At 42.6% G+C, this 21,139-nt stretch overlaps 1 protein-coding gene across 2 annotated transcripts in view; it reads right to left on the bottom strand.

Annotated features, from left to right (window-relative positions):
• Positions 1 to 21,139, bottom strand: part of NAV2 (neuron navigator 2) — a 499,999-nt gene that overhangs the window by 29,813 nt on the left and 449,047 nt on the right. Inside the window, exons 20-27 of one of the 2 annotated variants that reach the window (XM_006865814.1) lie at positions 18,565 to 18,617; positions 12,618 to 12,641; positions 12,450 to 12,524; positions 6,436 to 6,519; positions 6,003 to 6,114; positions 3,480 to 3,625; positions 1,228 to 1,236; positions 657 to 829 (exon numbers count right to left, since the gene is read on the bottom strand). In XM_006865814.1, the coding sequence (XP_006865876.1) occupies positions 657 to 829; positions 1,228 to 1,236; positions 3,480 to 3,625; positions 6,003 to 6,114; positions 6,436 to 6,519; positions 12,450 to 12,524; positions 12,618 to 12,641; positions 18,565 to 18,617 (676 nt within the window). The remainder of the gene's footprint in view (positions 1 to 656; positions 830 to 1,227; positions 1,237 to 3,479; positions 3,626 to 6,002; positions 6,115 to 6,435; positions 6,520 to 12,449; positions 12,525 to 12,617; positions 12,642 to 18,564; positions 18,618 to 21,139) is intronic. The other variant, XM_006865815.1, reaches the window with a different exon arrangement.

Below are 21,139 nucleotides of genomic sequence, written 5' to 3'. Positions count from 1 at the left end.
TCCCAACATTCAAAATAATATTGAAAAGGAACACAATTTGATTTAAGGATACCAAAACTACCATTTCACCATTGTGTAAAATGCAAGGGTGTAGAACTCTTCAGGGAAAGGCTAGCAATACAGGAGTGGTACCTGCAGAAATACACAGACCTAGATGGAGGATATGCTGAGAAAAACTTCACATTTTGATATTTTTGTTCAATAAAGGTTTCTATACTTTGGTAGCAATACTTTCTGACTGACTTAGCCACATACAAGCTCTCTGAGTTTGTTACTCAGGTGAATCAGAATTTTAGCAATAATTGCCAACACTCATCAGCTACTCACACCAAATGACTCTGGATCTTTTTACACATCCATTGACCTTGTCCAATCCTTAGGGCAGGAGATGCAGACCACGATCATTATTTCAATTTAACAGATAAAGAAATGGAGACAAAGTGAGGTTAAACAACTTGTCTAAGGCCAGTCTCGCTAGCCCTAGAACATTGAAAGAAGACACATTGTCCTATTAAAGCAAGAAATAAGGGGTTAAAAATAAAAGGTATAAGGGGTTCTTAAGGGGCAGAACAAGACTTCTAGTCATTCCTGTTTGGGAGACTTCTTAGGGACAAGAGGGGTCATCTGACTATGGCTACCCCAACAGACAGACTTACAGAGAGTTGGAGTGAGAATTTCTCAGCAGTGGAGTGGAACCCGTGGAACCGTTATGCGGTAACTTTGGTGAAGAAGGCAAAGAAGAATCTGTCATCTCCTCAATGTCTGAATGAGAGGACGCGGACTTTGGAGATTTCTTCTTTCCAAAAGCTTGCTTGAAGGAGCTGCGTAACTGAATACACAAGGCTGTCAGTCTGGTAGGGCTGCAACCATGCTTAGGTCTTGGCAAAACAGAGACATGCAGACAAAAGAGCAATTAATTCGCCTACATTTCCCCCCCCCACCAGTGGAAAATGCTCTCAACAGCTCTCTCGAATCAGTGCATTAGGAGGAAGAGTTATCTGGTGTGGACAGCTCAAAGGACTGGACCTGTGGTAACATTCCATGCCTACTCCTGGTTCAAGACTAGATGCCAACAGCAAGACAGAGCCTGGCTCAGCAGATGGATATAGGGATGATGAGGTTACACAGCAACAAAGCAGGGTGCTCAGACATGGTGACGGATGCGGATGAGATTAGTCATATCAATGGATGGGTTAGCTTGGTATCTGAGATTAAAGTCTTGCTTACCTCATTGACCTGCCAGAGAAAACGCAAGCAAAAAATGGGGAAGGGGAAGGAAAAAAGACAATTTTTAACAGAGAAAGCCAGTGACAGGGAAAGCTTTGGACTTTTCAGACATGACATGGCTAAGAGCACCACACACAGAAGAGGTTTCCGGTAGGAGCAGGAACTTTAAATAGCATAATGGAGGCATGTCCCTCCATTATGAACAGAAAGAAAACAGTGGGTTGGGAAGCCTCCTACAATCAGAATTAATCTGGCTTCCCCTGTCTGGTGGAAGTAACGGCCACTCCCCACTTCTTGCTCTCCTCAGTCTACCCTCTGTTCTTTTCTCTTAGCACTCTATGAGACTGTTGTCTATGCCTGAAGTTTTGGAAGGCCAGAGGGAAACATGTCTTCTTTTCAAAGCAATGGTATCATCACTGCTATTGGTCCTGACATGGTTAAGACATACCTACTTAAGAGTTCCTGCTATCCTTGTACACATAAAAGATAAAATAATAAGCAGGAACTACCAGCCATTTCACTTAGTCCTCAAGAAAAGGATAGTCGTGTTTAAGAAATGTATTAAATTTATTGGGGAAAAGGAACTAGTATATCACAAATTCCTCAAACCATGAGATGGATCTGAAGATTCCAATGAGAACATAAAGAGTTAAAGAGTAATAATAACATCTTTCTTGAAAGCTGTGAGAATAGGCATGCCTTTGTCTAGACCACAAAAAAATGCTTCATTTGGAATAAAGGCTTTGAAATTTTAATTTCCTTTTTTCAAAGTTTTTCTTTTTCCTTCTGAAAAATATATTCTGGGGGTTTTCTTAGCAGTTGAGAAATCCAGAAAACAAGCCATTCTGAAAATGGATGAGATTTTTCTCTCTTCAAAATGTCTCATCAATGACCAACTATTTGTCTATTTTGTGGGTGAATCTAGATCCGATTTCTTTTCAAGTTTCTACTTTTGATCCCATTTCCTGAGAGTAGTCATAGAGCTACAAAAGCTTGGCATACAAGCCATCATCCTAACTCCTTGCCTCTACCTCTGGTGAACTGCCAGCTGGAAGAGGAGATTACAGAAGATTAGAGAGAATTAAGCTTTGGGATTAATTGAAGAGACAAATTATTCATCCTCCCTGATTTCACTGAGAGTCAAACGGTGGCTGAAAGCAAAATAAACAAGCTTTATTTCTTGAATCAAAGAAAGCTTGAGACTGCTATGACTCACAAAACATAATTCTCTCTCATCACATTGATAATCAAAGCAGACAGTATTTATCAACGATATATTAGAAACAGAACCATAAATTAATGCTACCTGTTGACTTGTAGCAGATGAGTTGACTAAAAGCCATTAGTAATTAAAAAAAAAAAAAAAATTAAGCAAAATAATGAGAGGATGCTTGGCCTTCTAGCTTGTCTCCAATGCAAGTCATCAATAACCAAAAGTGTCACTGGGCTAACTCTTGTCACTGGCCTTTGCCACCCATCCAAGATAACATAAAATGAGTGAGACGTGTATGGAATGAATGAGAACATTAAAACTACTATGGAAACACGATTCTGTCAACACTGACAAAGGGGACCCTTTGAACACTGGTCAACTCGGGATCAATCTGGGATATCCCTGCACTGAAGATAAGGACAACAACAATGGATCAGAAGGGATGGGAAAAACTGTCCAAGACACCAATATGAAGGAATGCAAGTGATTTGTTGGGATTTTGGAACCATGGAAAAATACTGCTATGGAAATTAATGCCATTCAACATTTTCAGGTACAACCCCCAGTTTAAAGTACTCATTAACCCAATGCCTCTGTCATAAACCTTTTATTTATAGGATATGGGTCACATGATTTTTAGAGAAGGCTGGTTTGAAGCTATCCTAGGTAACTGGATAAATAAATGTTATGATTGAAACAAAAAACTGTAAGACGGTGGTTATTTTATAAATGTTAGTGTTTTGCACTGCTGTAGAGAAGTAGTGGACTGCTAACTACAACTATCAGCCGCTCCTTGGAAACCCTATGCAGGTTCATATGAGGTAGAACCAACACAATGTCACTTAACAACAACAACAGTGTTTGGCTGAGCACAGCAGCACCGATTTCCATAAAAATCTATAAACCATTTCTTTGTATCTGTTCCCAAAGGTCTGTGTTCTGAAGTTAAGGGCTAGCCCAGGTTTTATATGTGGTCCTTCAGGGATGCCAGTTCTAAGACTGACTCAGTCAGTACCAGAGTCTTTGGATGTACACTTACCCAGTTTTTTCTCTTCTTTTTCTTTGAATCACTCTCTATGTTGCTGCCCACACTGGAGTGGCTAGTGGCGCTGTTAATGCTGGAGACGCTGTCGGAAGAGTGCTGCCTGCGGATGCGGAGGTCTGCAGCCTGGGAAGTACTATTTCCTGGAGACAAGAGGCAGAGGATCAGCAACTGCTGACTCAAGCCCATTCCCATGACCCAGGGAATGACCATTCAACTTAAATTCACACCTTCAAGGATGACAGGATATATTCCTGTGAGACATTACCTTCTGATCACCTGGTTTTAAGATCTTTCAGGAGGTGGGCGCTATGTGCTCTTTTGTTCAATTAAATAAAGTCTCTCTCTCCACTTTGCAAACCTGAAGTCAGGGAAGGCTTAGAGCGTATTCTCCTAAAGCCATCTGTTAAGCCTTGTACTTGCTAGCTGCTGTTACCTCAATCCTGCCTCTTGGCCACCCCATGCAGAGTAGAACTGTGCTCCACTGGGTTTTCAAAGGTGTGTTCTTTCTGAGGCAGACTGTAAGGTCAGCATTCTTCAGCAACTCAGGAAGAGTTCTTAACCATCAGCCTAGCATCTAGTAGTCAAGCATTTAACGACACCACCCAGAGACTCCTGCTTAAGCCTTTGAAAGCCCTACAATGCTATAAAATACTGAACTGTAGGAATAGTCACCTTAGCTGTTAGTCCTTTTCCTCTCCCCTTGGCTACTGACAAACTAGTCTTCTCTCAGCCCCTTGAAAATATATCAAATTCCTCTCACCACAGGGCCCTCACACATGATAGCTAGTCCCTCTGTCTAGAATGCTCTTTTCCCTCTACTCGACCTGGCCAGTCCTTGCTAACCCGTTCCCTTTCTACTTTATCGTCACTTTTTCAGTAGGTCCAACATTTACTGAATAGTGTATAACACTAACATCATCATCCATGAAGAAATAGTTTACAAATAGTTTTCCTCACAAGCACAGAACTATACCTAGAGCCTAATTTTTAGGGGTACCTAGAGGAACGGTGAGGAGTACTGGTGTGGCACTGTGGGCTAATACGCTGGTCAGTGGTTCAAGTTCTCCATCCTCTCCTTGGAAACCCTATATAGTGTCGCTATGGATCAGAACGGACTCGACGGCACCTAACAACAACAACAAAATAGAGACTGCGAACCATGGGTTCAGCAGTTCAAACCCACCAGCTGCTCTTCAGAAAGGTTGCTATGAGTTGGAACTGACTCAACGGCACTTAACAATCACAATCACAACAAGTAGGGTCACTGTGAGGTCGCAATGATTTGGATGGGACTCAATGACAGTGGATTTTTGGGTTTTGGGTTGTAGAGTCAGATAGTACTGGGTTCCAGTCACACCTCTGCTGCTTAGGCAAATTTCATTTAAAGTTCTAGGTTCTCACCTACAAAATAAAGAAAGCCCCACTCAAAAGGAAATGAGGAAATTCAGTGTTTTAAACACTTACCGTCATGTTTTATTTTTGTTCTTAAGTGCCGTTGAGTCAATTCTGACCCACAGCGACCCTGTATAGGGTTACTGAGGAGCAGCTGTTGAGTTTGAACCAGGAACCTTTACCATCATGTTTAGAACACAGAAAAGGTTCCTCCTTAGAAGGAACAGTAATGGCTAATATTTCTTAATGGCTGTTTCTAAATATTGCTATGGTAGGAGTTAATCATCCACACATTCAGATTTTTTCCCTTGAATAAAAGTTAAAATATACAAGGACATAGTAATTCACTCAGAAATAATCTTCCTGGACAAACAGAAGATGAACTCATTTCAATTTACCCAACATCAATATGAAAATATCAAAGTGTTAGCTAAGTGAAGGGCTGTGAAACATTTTGACATTTGGCCAATGGAAATATATTTTCTTTCATCGTTGATACACATCTGATAAAAGGATGAGCTGGGGTTGCCGTGTGCAGCGAGGCCAGAAGGAACCAGATTAAAAGTATTTGTCTAACCACTGACTAAGAGGTCGTATCATGTGTTGTCAGCAGAAAGCTTTTAACGGCAGGCAGGTGCTTTGAACAGATTCTTCCTTGTTTAGACATTGGCTGTAGAAGTGAAACTGGAACGGACCCAAATTTTAACATGTGGCTACACCAGAATGAAAAGTGGAACAGGAAAAATTAGGGATTGAATCCCTGCTAGAAATGTAATCTTCTCCCTAGAACACAAGGGCAGCATGTGTGTTGCATAGCAACCAAATCTCTTGACCGGCAGAATTGGAAACAATGGTGCCTGGCTCAAAGATAGCTGCTGACCATATCATTTTCCCCAGTCCAATCCAATCTCCATCATCAAGCTCCTGAAAAGGGTCATTCTTTTTTTTTTTTTTTTCCTGAGTTACCAATTCCAGGGATTTGGACCCATCACTTTTCCTGTTCCAGTTACCACTCCAGTATACACTTTATAACTTTGGTATGTTCCAATTTTGTTGTGTTGGGTGTGAATGAACTGGTTTGAAACAGTTTAAAGCCCTGTCTAAAAGCAGTTTCTGGGACGTTACCTTTGCAGTTGAGCTCCGGTGTGTTAATTACTCCATTAATGGCAGCCTGGGCAGCTGCATTCTGTTTCTTAAGCAGTTCAATGGTTTTTCTTAACTCATTCAATTCTGAATCCTGTGAAACAGGGAAAAAGAAAAAAGAAATGAAATCCTAAAATTGCTCCATACAAAGAATCAAGAACAACTTAGCTTCAATCAAGGAGAGTTGGGGGGGGGATGAAGGAATTTTCCTGTACATGAAGATGATCAACTTTCAATAAGTATAAATGAACACATAAATATAGTAAGAATGCTTTATAATCAAATTTCAATAACTTAAGAAGGATACCAAAATCTACATAATTATCTGAAATGAAGACGAATACTATTTTTTAGTTTATTGTTAACTCTAAGCAGGAAAAAAACAAAACAAAACCCAACACCCTTTTCATCTTGCCTTTTGCTCAGCTGTCATGGTCAAACTCTGGAGTCTGATTGTCATGTTTCCAAGACTCTGTTCAAAGGCTGCCACAAGGTGAGCCTGGAGGAGGAAGACACAGCCACGGTTACATTACCCTGCAAGATGAGAGTGTCCAAACGGTGCTGGATCTTAAAGACTTCTACATCTACGTCTTCAGCCTTCTAGAGAATCCCATTCCCATCACTCTTTGGGATTCAGTTGCCCTAGCTTCACTTCCTCCAACACCTATACTCCTTTCTGACTTTAGGGCCTATGGAAATGCCTCTCCTTGCACCTGGAATGCTTGTGCCACACACCTCTCCTTGTCTGATGAATTTTCACACATCTCTCTCAAGAGATCTCAGCTCCTCCTCCGTGACAATCCTAGAATTGGTGCTTGCTGTTGTTAAATGTCGTCCAGTCGATTCCAACTCATAGAGACCTTGTGTAGGGTTTCTGAGTTTGAACTGCTGACCTTATGGATCAAACTGACCTTTCAGTCCAGTACTTATCCTACAGCACCACGCTCCCTCATATTCACTTTTGCAAGCACATGGAACTTCTGATACTTACTTTCTGGTACTGCTGTTAAAAAGATACATAGTCTAAAGAGGGGAGTAGTTAATCTTATAGTCCAGAAACAGAGGATCCTAGGACCATTAAGGGAGAAGAGCAGAAAGTAGAACCCTATCCAGAGAAGCAGCTACACCAGAGATAGAGGCAGAGATGATGGCATGGAGAAAGAGAGCAGCTGAGGACTCCAGACTCACGGAAAGAGAGAGACGGAGAGCTGGCGACCAGGAGGCAGGCTTACAGAATGTGTAACCCAAACAATCATTTGGTTGTTTATATGATTATATATTCCTGAATATTTTGGTGTACATCCCCTCGACCCCACCCCACCCCCAAACATATATGTAATCTTATAACTGTTGATTTACGCCTTTCTTCTCACTATACTGCAAGATGACCATTTGCTCACCAAGCTCACAGTAAAGATTCGCAGTGAGCATATTTATAGAATGAATAAACAAAGTAGTTGGCATATTGTGCCTGTTATAATTCTGGTTAATAAAAAGCCACTGAAAGGTCCATCTGCTACCTCCTTGGAAAACCCTTTTCCAGTTTCCCCTGGGAGTGATGTCACTCCCCAAGCTGCCCCCCACACATACACATGTCTTCTAGAATACATTATCAGATGTGCCATTGTTATATTTTCTTAAGAAAGGAAAAAATGCCGCCAATGATAGTTAAAAGGTGCATCCAGTTTTTAGAGATACTAAAACCTTAGAAAAAATTTTTTAAATTCAGAATTGACAAGTAGGGGGTTTCCTTTCTTGCATTCTTCTTCTCTGTGACTCTCCTTTTTAGGAACATTGTTGGCACTAAGCCTCTGCCTAGGACATAAAATAGTTAGTGATTGGTTGAATGATGATACTGATCATATTATTAAAACTAATAATAAAGAACAGGGCATTTTTTACACACAGCTGGGGTTAGAAATTTTTAGAAACACAATTATGAGATTTCTTAGTAAGTCAAGATATTCTAACCCCCAAACTCTCTTTGTATAAATGGGATCATGAATTGTCCCAGAGTTAGAGGCATTTGAGCAGCAAATGTGAAGGACCATGTGTTGAGGGGCTGTTGATGAAAACTGAAACCATATCTGTCTTACCTTTTATACCTCGTGCTGATACAAAAACACCACTCAATAAACTTGTGCAGGATGAAGGAGCCCTGGTGGTACAATGGCTCAGCTGCTAACCAAAAGGTTGGCAGTTCAAACCCACCAAATGGCTCCGTGGGAGAAAGATCTCGTGATCTGCTGTAAAGATTATGACCTAGAAAACCCCATGGGGCAGTTCTATTCTGTCACAAGGGGGCACTATTAAGTCAGAATGAACTCAACAGCACCCCAAAACAATAATGGCATAGGGAAAAGGAAGAGGATCTAGAGCTAGAGGTCTTCATTTGTAATACGAGTTCCTTCGATTATTCACAATTTTGAGCAAATCATCTAAGAAACTGGCACAGTTTCTTCACCTATAAAATGAGGACAATGTCTCTTTTTCTCCTGGTTGTATGAACCAATATAGGTGAAAATGTTCTATAAACTTGTAAGGAATTGCCTAGCATAGACATGAATGGGCTTGCAAGTGAAAGGAAGCAGTGTGGGAATAAGAAAGGGGCAAAATAAATGATCAGAGGAAACGTTACTTGAAATGACCGGTAACAGGGTGGTCACGAGGGGGTCCCAGGAAAGAGGTGATAGACACACAGAGGGCTGTAGGAGGGATGGAAAGAAGACTGGCAGAGGGTACTCCACAGGAGTCTTAGGAGAAGTAGGATTTGATCACACAGTAAACTTCTAGTGGAAAAGATGAATGATGCACACATAGTGAAGAGCAGGAATGAGATGAAGGAGGGTGAGGGCTGTGAGGAGGCTCAGTGAACAATTTCAACTAAGGAAATTACTAGGCTTTATCAAACAGGGATAGTTGAGGGTAAGCTACTTCTAGGATCAACTGTTGAATCTTTTGCCTAACAGTCCCATAGAAGTTGGCAGGAAGCCACTTGTCATTGAAATGTTCAGTGGTAGAGAATACACATCTTCTTCCTACGAAAAATTGAGATCATACTTCTGAACTCTGAAGGAAACAGATACGTCTTAATTTGCTACTACACAGAACATGGCAAAACCAAAGCCAGTCAACTGAAGATGTTCACATAATAAACAAAGAAACGAGTCAGTCAGGGCATGGAAATCTAAACAAGTAACTCTTATCCCTAGATCTCCACCCTACACTTACCCCCGCCTCGCAAAAAAGACAAAGTTTAAATGGCTAAATTTCTATTTATTTCGATTTTGTGCTTGGTTGCCAACCATTCTATTTGGGCATCCATATTGTCTATCCAATTAAAAACAAAAGCAAAACCCAGATTCCATGAAGACTGTTATTGAGGATGTATTTTCCAGGCTCACAGAAAAACCACATTTGCTCTGAAGAGCTAGTTCATAGCAAGGGGTCTCATTTGCTGGCAAACCCAAGGGCTGTTTTTATGTCATGAGCACAACTATAAAAATATAGGCCAAGGAAGCCACTCAGAGCCTGTCCGAGCCACACAACGACCTTCTCATCAATCACCATTCTCACATTCCCAGGGAAAACAAACAGGAGTGGTAGAAAAACACCCAGAGAAGGTGGCTGTGAGTAGCTTGTCCTAGAAAAACAAACACAGCTTGGCCTGTGAGAAAGATGGCAGACAATAAAACACGCTGGCCTGCCTGTGGTGTGTGTGTGGTAAGACTAAATATTTACTTTAAAACAATACTGGGTTCTGTGGCTTTTGTGAGGAGCAAAAAACACACTTTTGGAATCATGTAAGGGATCTCACTCTGACCCTTCTTCAACAGAGAATCCAAAGGGCCCTGATGGCAGTGCTGGGTCATTACAGGAATTAACTCAAGCTCATTTATAAGCAAATTAATAACAATCTGTTGGTTAAGAAGGGGGCAATGATTCTTAAGGAGGAGAGTGCTTCAGAATCACTTGGGAAGGGCGTTGATGTCAAGCCTCCTATGTTTGGACTTTACCCAACAGACTCTGGCTCAAAGGGTCCTAGATTTTAAGGTATACATCTGGTTACCCAGATGAAGCATCTGTCCACAGAAGAATACCTCTTCTGTGTTACTGGGTAAGATTTAAGCCTCCAAGTTCAACTGTCTGATCAATTTCTAATATGCTTTCAGTAGCACTATGAGGAGGTGGGGTAGGGTTGGGAATGGGAAGGAATAAAAATAATACAAAAACAAATGATAGATAGATAGATAGATAGATAGATAGATAGATAGATAGATAGATAGATAGATAGATAGGATCATATAACACACAGGAATCAAGTACATCAGGGTTTTGGAAAAAATCAGAGTTCTAGAAACACAGGAAGCCTCAGGAGCCTAAAGAATAGTGGCTTTCAATTACTGAGTTTGTAACTAACTAAGGTCAAGGACTGTGCTATAAGCATTTCCTATGCAGATTTTAAAGACAGAACTTTAGGAGTCATAGACACCTCATGTGACAGAGAACTGCCCCACAGTAGAACAGCTTTCCAAGGCTGTAATCTTTTTTGTTTAAGGAGGATTTTATTTTTGCAGCAAGAAAGCAGAAAAAACAACACAAATACTATTGTTGAGCTGTCAGTGTTGAGGCAACTCTCATCCGAATTCACATGAAGGAAGGTGCACACAGTGGAGGCACAGTGCCAGAGATTCTTGCAGGTAGTGGTGTCCAATGGCTTGGCTCGTGCGGCAGCTTGCTCAGGTTTGGTGGACTCTGCTTCTTGGGATTCATGACAGTCCCTTTTCTCTCTTTGCTGATTTTGTAGCAAGAGAAATGGTAGGAGCAAGTCCTTGAATGACCGTGCTTGGAGCCCAGTCTTCCAGAACCTCAGCTTGTCCTTGATGTAGTAAAAGCAGGCCCCGTCAGGGCTGTGACTATGGGGTGAGTCAGGCAGTGGACAGATTGGGTGGAGCCAAGGGTGTAATCTTTACAGAAGCAGAATATCACAACTTCTCCCACGGGGAGCTAGTGGGTTGGAACCACTGACCTTTTGGTTAGCAGCTGAAAACTTAACTACTGTGCCACCAGGCCTCTTTCCTTGAGTGCACTCAGGCTCAAACTGAGAACTGACCAGTTGCTGTTGAGTGGATCTGATTCAAAGCAACCCCATGTGGGTCAGAGTAGAACTGTGCTCAGTAAGGTTTTTAATAGCTGAGTTTTCAAAGGATGTAGGTAACCAAGGTACTTCTAGGTAGACTCGAAACTCCAACCTTTTGTTTAGCAACTAACATGTTAACCAATTACATCATCCTAGGACTCCTAAACTGGGAATTATTTGGGTAAAAATTTCAGGACAATAATCAATTCTTAGTATTGACTTTGCTTCCTGATTAAAGACAGATCGTCTTTTCAATTTGTTTTCCATTGTTATAAAAGTGCAAAGTTAAGCAGGTCGGTTTATGATAGAAGCCCACACAGCTAGATCTGTGGAGTCATTCCTTGGCAGTTCACTCCTGGGTAGGCAGCCTGTGTTCAGAGCCTCTCTGCACCTTCTAATAGCTCAGGCTCCACCTTCTGAGCTTCAGTCCTCACTGGCCACAGCTCTGCTCTACAGATCTCTGCCTCCACCGTGACCCCTCGAATGATCCTGTACCTACAGTCTTCCGTAAGATCAAATCTGACCATCTCACCGCTCTGCTTCAAACTCACATAAGTCTCTACTAACTTCAGAATGCGCTCCAAACTCTCAGCCTAGTAACTAAGACACTCAGTGATCTGACCCCAACTTTCATCAATGTCAGCTCTTTCCACCTCCCAGGCTCCTCAGAGCCAAGTTCTAGGTTCTAATTGCACCAATATCTTTCACCTTGGCCATAGAAAGTGGTCTTCCCCATGAGTCCTCCCTTTACAGGATATCCAGAGCTCCATACATATGTCACCTCCTCCGGGAAGCCCTCCTGAGCCCCTCCCTCAAGCCTACCTTAGGTACTCCTTCCTCCCTTTCTCTCTGTTTTAACAGTTACCATATTCCAACAGACTTGCTTGTTTAGTCTCTGCTGGACCAGAGACTTATGCTTGTTTTGCTGTTAAACTCCCAACGCCCAGGGCATAGCTGGCACTCAACAGCTGTTGAATGCTGGTTGGCAGTGTCTCCTGGACATGTAATCGTGTAGATTATAATTACACAGCAACTGGCTATTTATTGTGGAAATCTGGATCTCATTCTTCTTTCTTTCTTTCCCCTACTCCACACCCTCTTAAGATCACATGACAATCTCCCCATTTTGTAAATAGGAAAACACAGGCTCTGGGGTTCAATAACAACATGCCCAAATTCACTGAGACAGTGTGTACCATAGCTGACAGTAACCCCCCGACTCTGAAGCCCATGTCTTTTTTGTTTCACAGGCTCAGAGACCAGAGGCACTGCCCTGCATCTGTACTCACATTTGCAGTCAGCTGGGTGGTCAAAGCTGAAACCTTTTCTTGGGAGGCATCTAGCTCCCGCCGCAGTTTGCGAATCTAAAGATGACAAGCGCCAGAGTTACTTGTTTTGGGAGTTCATAAAATATGATAGTGTTGAAAGAAGAAGTCTAATGTGTAACTATGCCTTACCTCTGACTGGCATTTTTCTTCCGGCTGCAAAGAAAACACAGGAGGATTAGACCAGTTGAGGAACAAGCAACAATGTAGTCCAATCCCTGGGGAACCCATGTTTGGGTTCTGATAAAAACCTTCTCTAGTGGTCTAATTATCTGACCACTCAGTAAGGGCCAAATACAGTGTATTATTATTATAATTAGAAGGAACCAGCACAATTAGGACAATAGTAAGAAGAGGGCTGAGGGGGAGGTCAGTCAGGAAGGCGTGGGGTCTAATTTACTTGGTTGTGAGGAGACATCTTACCTCTCTTTGGAGATGGGATGGCAATAGGGTAAGGAGCTTTACGAGAAGGTATGTAAGTATTTTTTTGTTGTAAGTTTATCCCATAAAAATACCAGGGACATACTTACTCTAAGAAGTATGAATTTTTAATGTAATTTGATATTCTGTGTTTTTTCTAGTAACCTTAGCGGGGGGCTGGAAGAAACTGTTCTTAACAGTTTATCCTCATTTTCTGTCTCCTTTCTACAGGCCGGTGACACAACAGAGTACAAGGACATACACAGCCTTCACCTTCCTGATGCCCTACCTTAAATCCCCAAATTACCTGTGGCTCTTGGGAAAAAGGACAAAGCCTGTGGCCCCTGTGACTACAGACTATCTCTCACCTCCCATGGGGACACTTGTATGGATGGGGGAAACCTGCTGTAGTGGGAACAGTTCTTTCCCACTCCTTAGGTTCCCCCTGGGGCCCATACAGGAGGAACACATCACTCCTTCCTGGGAATATTGGGGGCCTTCCTGCTCTGGGTTCTCACCATTCCACCACCTGCATTTCCAGGTGGAGGAGCTTCTTGGGAAGCAGGTGGGTGAGTGCAAATCAACAAGGAGCCTATTGGGTCCTTGTTGTTGTTGTTGTTAAGTACTGTGGAGTTATTTCCGACTCATAGTGACCCTGCACAGGGTTTCCGAGGCTGTAAATCTTTACAAGTGCAGAAACCCTCATCTTTCTCCCGCGGAACAGCTGGTAGTTTCGAACTGCCGACCTTGAATCCTTAGGACCTCGCTATGCATCCTCACCCATTTTTACTAGTGATAAAACCATTATTTTCCCAAAACACATTATTTTTAGAAATCAGCACCCGACTTACTTCAGAATGCAGAGAAATATGATTCATTAGCCCCCGGGGCTTCCTGTCTGATTCCCCCGCTCAATTCCTCTTCTCCCTACTGCCCAAGAGCTCCCTCTCCTTGCAGGCTGGCTCCAACACTAGCAACTGATTTTTAAGCATATTGGGCCATATAATTTAACTCCTGCAGCAATCCCATAAAGTGGGTTGTTTGTATTCCTTCTGAGGCTCAGACAGATTCGGTATCTAGCCTAAATTCCCACAGCTGGACAATCTCATCAAACAAAAATCTTGATAGATGTCCTCAGGACTCATTCTTCCCTCCCAGATAATATTTATCCGCCTTTCTCTGCCCATCCATTCATCTGCCTGTCAAATATTTACTGATTTCCTACTATGCACCAGGCATCGTTTTCAGAAGCCAGGCTATGGCTGTGAGCAAGGTCAAATTCTTGATCTTATGGTAATAATAGCATTTACTATGTGCCAGAGATTATTCCAAACATTTTACATTCACTATTCATTTAATTCTCTACTATTGCTTTCTGATTTGCAGAAGAAACCAAAGCACGGAGAGGATAAGTCACATGGTCATAGGTAGTAAGTGGGCAAGCTGGGATTGAATCCCAGGCATTGGATTCCTAGTGCCTATGATCTTCACCAGGAAATGCTCTGACTCTTTTACTATAGCCACGTTTCTATGAAGGCTTTCTAGAAATAAGGCCGAAGGAGACAAAAACAAATGGTGAGTGCGCCATTGCACTCTAGCTCTTGGACAGCTAGTGGAGGTCTTTAAGTAGTTGGACCATCCACACAGGAGCAGCCTGGACTTATAACACTTCTATCAGTAGACCTTAACAGTTTATCCTCTGGCTAATGCCACTGCCACTATGCCTGTCTGTCTTCTGGGTTGGGCCTGGGGAGACCCTGTGCTTTGCATCTTGCTCAGGTGTTACTGCTCTTCTGTACTTTGGGGAAGTCCCTCGTGAAGCCACTCAACTTTCTTTCAGCATAAGCTCACCTGGGGACTCCGGCTGCTGCTCTCAACCAACCAAGAAAGCCAATCTGAGGCCAGATGTGACCTCTGGGGTTTACTCTACATCAGGACTTCTCTAGGAGAGTTGTTTAATATGATGCTGCCTTTTCTTCCATTTGCAATTAAAAGTAGAATTTCAGGCAGAAGCAGTAGTCTCAATATCCAAGAATTAGAGAGTTTTTAGGAGTCTCTGGGTGATGCAAACAGTTATAAGCTCATCTACTAGTTGAAAGGCTGGTGGTTCAAACCCACCCAGAGGCCCCTTGGAAGGTTTGATGATCTGCTCTGGAAGGCAGCCTTGGCAACCCTATGGAGCAGTCCTGCTAAGCACAGACAGGGTTGCATGAACGGAATCCACTGGGTAGCCACCACCACCAACACAACACTTGTTGGGGAAATAACTTATTGTCAAACAAGATTTAAAGCTCTGAGCTGGTGTGTAGGCTCTTGGTCTGGGTTGACAGCAACTTAAGATTCTCCAAAGGTCTCTTTTTCTGACATCAAAGTAGAACTGTGTTGTTTATCTTCACATTGACAAAGGTACCTGAGCGCTGGAATTGCATTATCACCAAGTTGCTAATCATTGATAAGGGACTCCAATCAGATCTTCGCAAGTCAGAGTCTAGTCAGACTTGCAGTTGTTCTGGGACTAGGAGACTCCTCTAGCAAGAAAATATTTAACTGTTAGACTACTTTTTAAAAAATCTGACTAAATGGGAACTTTTGACTGTGACTTGTGTGGCATCTGAAACTGCAGGGAACTGAGAGCGTCTCAGCAAACCCCCTGACACACAGAACAAAACCAAGAGACACTCAGGCTGATAAGGGGACTTGTCCAAAATTATACAGTGAAAAAATAAATAAATAAAAATCTAAGATTAGACTTCAGGTCTCTTGCTAACCTGAAAAAAAAGGAAGGTGCTCTGGAAGCGTAGTGACTACAAATTGGATTTTTTTTACCTCAAGGTTAGCAGTTCCAATCTACCAGCTGTTCCATGGGAGAAAGATAAGGCTTTCTGCTCCCATAAAGATTCACAGCCTCAGAAACACTATACCCAGTTGCTGTGAGTCAGAACCGACTCCATGGTACACAACCACCACCACTAGGTTTTTAGTAACTTGTGAATTTATATCAACTCAGAAAGGACAATTTTGAATTTTATGAAAACACCAGCTTGACAATTTCATGTCACACACACCCAGGACAGCAGTCATTGGAAGAAGGGCCTTTCACCTTGAACTTCCAGTGGCTGGCCCAAAGTAGGGCCCCAGAATCATACATGATGGTTTCTTAGATCAGAATACTTATGAGTTGGAGAAGCTCATGTACCTTCCCTATAAGGCTGTCTGATGCAGGGCAACCTACCATTTTTCACTTATCTGCAAAGGATTTCCCCTGTCTACACTGATAGAAAATGCCACTATGAAAATATGGGGTTTAGGCATAGAAATATCTGTGATTGCTGTTCTGTGTAGACCCCATGATACTGCAGAGGCCCATATCCCTTGGTGCCTCTGGCACCTCCAGCTTCTTTTAGCAGCATCCTCTCTACCTAAACCATATTCTCAGGTCTTAGCTCAGAGTCCATGAGACACATGACCTCAGTAGATACAGTTGAGTAAATTTAGTTTTGTAAGTAGCAGTCCTGGTACCTAACCACATCCCAGAGTTTCATTCTAGAAGAACTCAGCTTATCCATTTCTAAACTTTCTTCACAGGTAACAGCTTCAATAACTGCTTCTGAAAAGAGAGGATTTGGAGTCTTGGTGTGGTGCTATAGGATAAATACTGGACTGCTAACCACAAGGTCGGCAACTCAAATCCACCAGTTGCTCCTCAGAAACCCTATACAGGGTCACTATGAGTCAGAACTGACTTAATGGTACTTAATGACAACAACCACAAAAGAAGAGTTAATGAAGTCCTATGAGGGGGCTTCAGAAAGCTCATGAAAAAATGGAATTGAGAGATAATGGAAGCTCATTGTATATGAGCCCCTTAAAATGAAAGCTAGAAAAGATGACCAGTGTAGAAAAGAGGTACTTTGGAGTTAGAGGGGGAGCAAGGTGGGAAGAAGTGTCAGGGTGTGTTCCTGGAACCTCTGAATCAGACCACGTCAATGATCACCGATGTTTGTTGTGCTTGCTTAAGAGTGAACAACCAGGACTTGTGCTCTTTCACTTGCTTCTGGGATGGTATCTTACTTGCAATGGTCTCTGTAGTTCACCCTGTTATCCAGGCCAGAAACCTGCTATTATTAGGGTTAGAGAATTCGTGATTTTCCTTAAAAACATGATTCCTGTGGGAATTCTGGAACTAAAGTTTTAAGACAAGGATACCTATTCCTCACTTATCAACTATCTTGTTATCTGATGTTTTGTATTGAAAAATGGACAATATTTTGCACATTTGTGACATACATCGGGCAATGCAGAATGTTGAGGTGCAAGGGAAGAGTGCTGTGGCAACTTGCTGGGTCACGATTCTCAGTGGTTTACCAGTTATATAATGATGCAGTCATTCTCTACTTTGTGATCTAATGTGCTTTTCACATAATGCCAATTTTTGCATTAGGACCTGGTCTTTGGAACCTTACCATGTTGATAAGTGAGGATTTGGGATATTTATAATTGCTGTTGTGGTTGGGTGTCATTGAGTCGGTTCTGACTCATAGAGACCTTGTATAGCATAGGGTTTTCGAGAAGCAGCTGGTAGATTTGAACTGCCGACCCTGAGACTCAAACTGACTGTGTGATCCAGGACATTATCCTACCACGCCACACCATGACTCCATTTATAAGTGTATAGCTATAAAAACTAAGCACCACTAAACAAATGCAGTACATTTGATTTTATTTTGCTTTTGTTCAATAATCCTCTCACTGATGATAGCTAACACTTACTGAGTGCTAACTTGATGCTTTACATGTATGATCTCATTTAAACTGGTGTGGCGCTGTAGGATAGCGATTGGACTGATAACTGAAAGGTCGGCAGTTCAAACCCACTAGCTGCTCAGAAACCCCATACAGGGGAGTTATGAGTTGGAACCGACTCAATGGCACTTAACAACGACAACAACTATGTGCGAGGCACTGTTATCGACACTTGGAATAAGAACAGAAAACAATTGTTTTCATCAAGGAGTTTATAGTATAGGGAAGTGCAATTCTAATAACATCTAATCCTCATTTCAGCCCTATAAGGTACCCATTGCTAACTCATAATGACCCACAGAACAGGGTAGAACTGCCCTATCTGGTTTCTAAGGCTCTAATCTATGAAAGCAGGCTACCACATGTTTCTCCCACAGAGCTCAGGGGTTTGAACCACCAACCTCTGGGTTAGCAGCTGAGTGCCACCAGAACACCCCTTCTCTATAAGGTTGGAAGTGCTATTCTTTCTATTTTACAGATAGTGAAACAGAAGCTCAAATCTTCCTTTTCCCCTTATGACCAGAAATGACTGAGACTTCCCAGACATTCTAAGCAGTCATTACCCAAAGCAAAAAGTCATTTGAACAGTCAGCTCTTCATTAACTGTTGAAATGTGCCGTCACGTCTGTTTCGATCCATAGCGACCCTGTCTTTACCATGTAGTCTAGTGTATGACCCTGCAGCACCACACCAGGACTCCCTGAATTTATTAGTAGGCACCTTGTAACTAAAAGCTGTCTGTGAAGTGCAAATCTTGTTCTGAAATTAACCACTCTTTATAGGAGAGAGTTTACAGCTGCCTCTTGAGAGAGGTGATAAAGGCAAAGCCCAGCCAGTGGCAGGTCTTTGTACTCACAGTGGAATAAATCGATGATGTGCTGGAGACCAAGGAGAGTGAAGACCCATGAACTGTAAAGAAAGAGAAACGGTGAATTGCACTGGTAACTGCGATGAAGCCAGCAAGAAGGGGAGGGACTGAACAGGCAGGACACGTCCGGCAGACACATTGACACAGAACAGCTTGATGTCACCATGATTCAGCCCGGTGTGATGATAGATCAGTGCCGAATAAGGAAATCTTTGCTGCTGAGAGTCAACTTTCCCACTCTTAAATTTTTTTTCCTACAGCCTGCCAAATATTTTTTTTCTGACTATGATCATTGAATAAAAATGTTCAAATATAAAGAAGTGTTATGAAGCATATTCACCACCATAACCTGCGTGACTCATAATTCCGTTACCCAGAGGCAAAATTGCTCTTTTATTCCATTTTTCAAAAGGTATATTCAAAAAATAAAAGCATATATATTAAAGTTGAGATTGCACCATATATATATATACATATTTCCTATACACTAATAGCATCTGCTACTTGTATATGGAGAAAACAATGAGCTGATTATTCTGAGCATAAAGCAATTTCTAGTCATAATAACTTCATTCTAGATGACCATGTAGCAGAACATTTGCTCAGAATGCATTCACTAAAATCTGGCTTCTTTATGTGCTTCTAGTATGTCTACAAAGTGACAGGTAAGTGGTGTCCACTTTTCTCTTCATCACTTACAGTTTTTGATTCATCCTCCTTACCATCCCCTTTAGCATCCTTCTCCCCTGCCCCAGCCAGTGGTAACAGTGTATCATGTGTTCGTTTTCACGTAGTTTGATAAAAAGCATGAGCTCTCCTAGGACAGGGATATTCAGGCTGCCTGTCTCTTTGTAGAAACCAGGTTCTTTCATGACATATTCTTAGTAATCTCTTGGCAACTTGTTTGAAAGACAGATAACTACCCATAGAGACATCAAGGACTTTTAATTGGGCACAGCTTTCCTGACCATGGGTGGAATGTCTTGCCCCTCCCCCTAATGCTACCCTAATACCTGCGGTCTGAGAGTAGGAGGCCCGGGAATAATTCTCCACGTGTACTAAATGGCATTCACTTACCACCCAAGAAGTAAACTCAATTTGGATGGCAGTCAGCAGAAGCTACCCCCACACCCTCTTTTTAACAGACCTCCCTGACCCACCCCCTCTTCCTTACATGTTCTTCTCTCACTGAGTATCTTCTGCATACTATCCTCTCCTGTAGGCCCTGCAGAGTACCTGCCTCAGAGTAGTTGTCCACACATTTCCTTTTGTTTATGATGGTTCTAAATTCTGTCCGTCAGAGTCTCTAGGATAGGCTCAGGAGATGTTTTCTCCCAGCAACCTTCCTTCATTTCACTGACCACTGCCTGGATGGGCTTCCTGTCTCCTCCCAACCCAGGCAGCTCTTGGTCTGCCATTCCAGCCCTCTTCTCTCTTAGTAGGTGCGTGCTGCTCTGAGGCATCCCTGCATTATCACATTTATCTATCCTCTTTAGCAAAGCCCCGAGTTACAGACCTTCTCAATTCTTCCTCCCTTCCTCCACGAGGCACCTGACCTATACCCCCAAAAAATCAGATTAAGGTATTAATGGTCCATAATGGCTTTTAGTGCAGTCCTGGTGTGGCACTGTGGGCTAATGCATCAGACTGCAAAGTCGTTTGAACGGCAAGGTCAGTAGTTCAAGCCACCAGCTACTCCTTGGAAACCCCATACAGGGTTGCTGTGGGTCGGAATGGACTCGACAGCACTTAATAACAACAACAATGGCTTTTAGTGCTATTATTAACAGAGGCATCTAATGCCCAGTGGCCTAATGTTCCAGAGGGGTGAGTTACAGGCAACTCCCCATGACATAGATCACAAGCTGGGGAGAGATGAGGCTAACATTCAACCACCCATCAATCATACTTGTAGGAATACAAAGGGCTGCTGGATGGAAGCCGCTTCTCCACACTGCCACACTGCTGCCAGCAACATCTCAGTGAAAGCTTACTGCCTCAGGCAGAGGCCAGCACATCTGGCAGGCTTTCCTGTAATTAACTCCACCCACTTGGTAAACAGCAACAGTAAGGCTGTGGTCCAAGGAGACAGATTCCTTGATTTCCAGAGTCCACCCTAAAACTGAATGTGGCCTGCCTGAACCACTACAGCTGGCACTCCTTCATGTGAGGTGTGCCAAGTCAGAGCCTGGGTTATGTAGCTTGCGTCCTAACTGAATCACTTGGTTCTGCTATAACAGAATTAACACAGCGATGGCTTTAAAAACAAACGTATCCTCTCACATCTTAGGAGGCAAGAAGTCCAGATTCATGGTACCAGCTGTAAGGGAAGGCTTCCTCTTTCTGTCAATTCTGGGGAAAGGTCCCTGTCTTCTTTCAGCATCTGTTGTTATCATTGTTAAGTGCTGTTGAGTCCATTCTGACTCATAGCAACCCTGTGTAGGGTTTCTGAGGAAGGCTGGTGAATTTGAACTGGCAACCTTGCAGTTCAAACCAAACTTGTGGTCCAGAACATTATCCCACAGCACCACGCCAGGACTCCTCAGCATCTGTAGACCCATCA

Source organism: Chrysochloris asiatica, unplaced genomic scaffold, assembly GCF_000296735.1.
Source record: "Chrysochloris asiatica unplaced genomic scaffold, ChrAsi1.0 scaffold00083, whole genome shotgun sequence".
Taxonomy (NCBI): domain Eukaryota; kingdom Metazoa; phylum Chordata; class Mammalia; order Afrosoricida; family Chrysochloridae; genus Chrysochloris; species Chrysochloris asiatica.
Note: the sequence above shows the minus strand (reverse complement) of the source record. Positions and strands in the feature narration are given on the sequence as shown.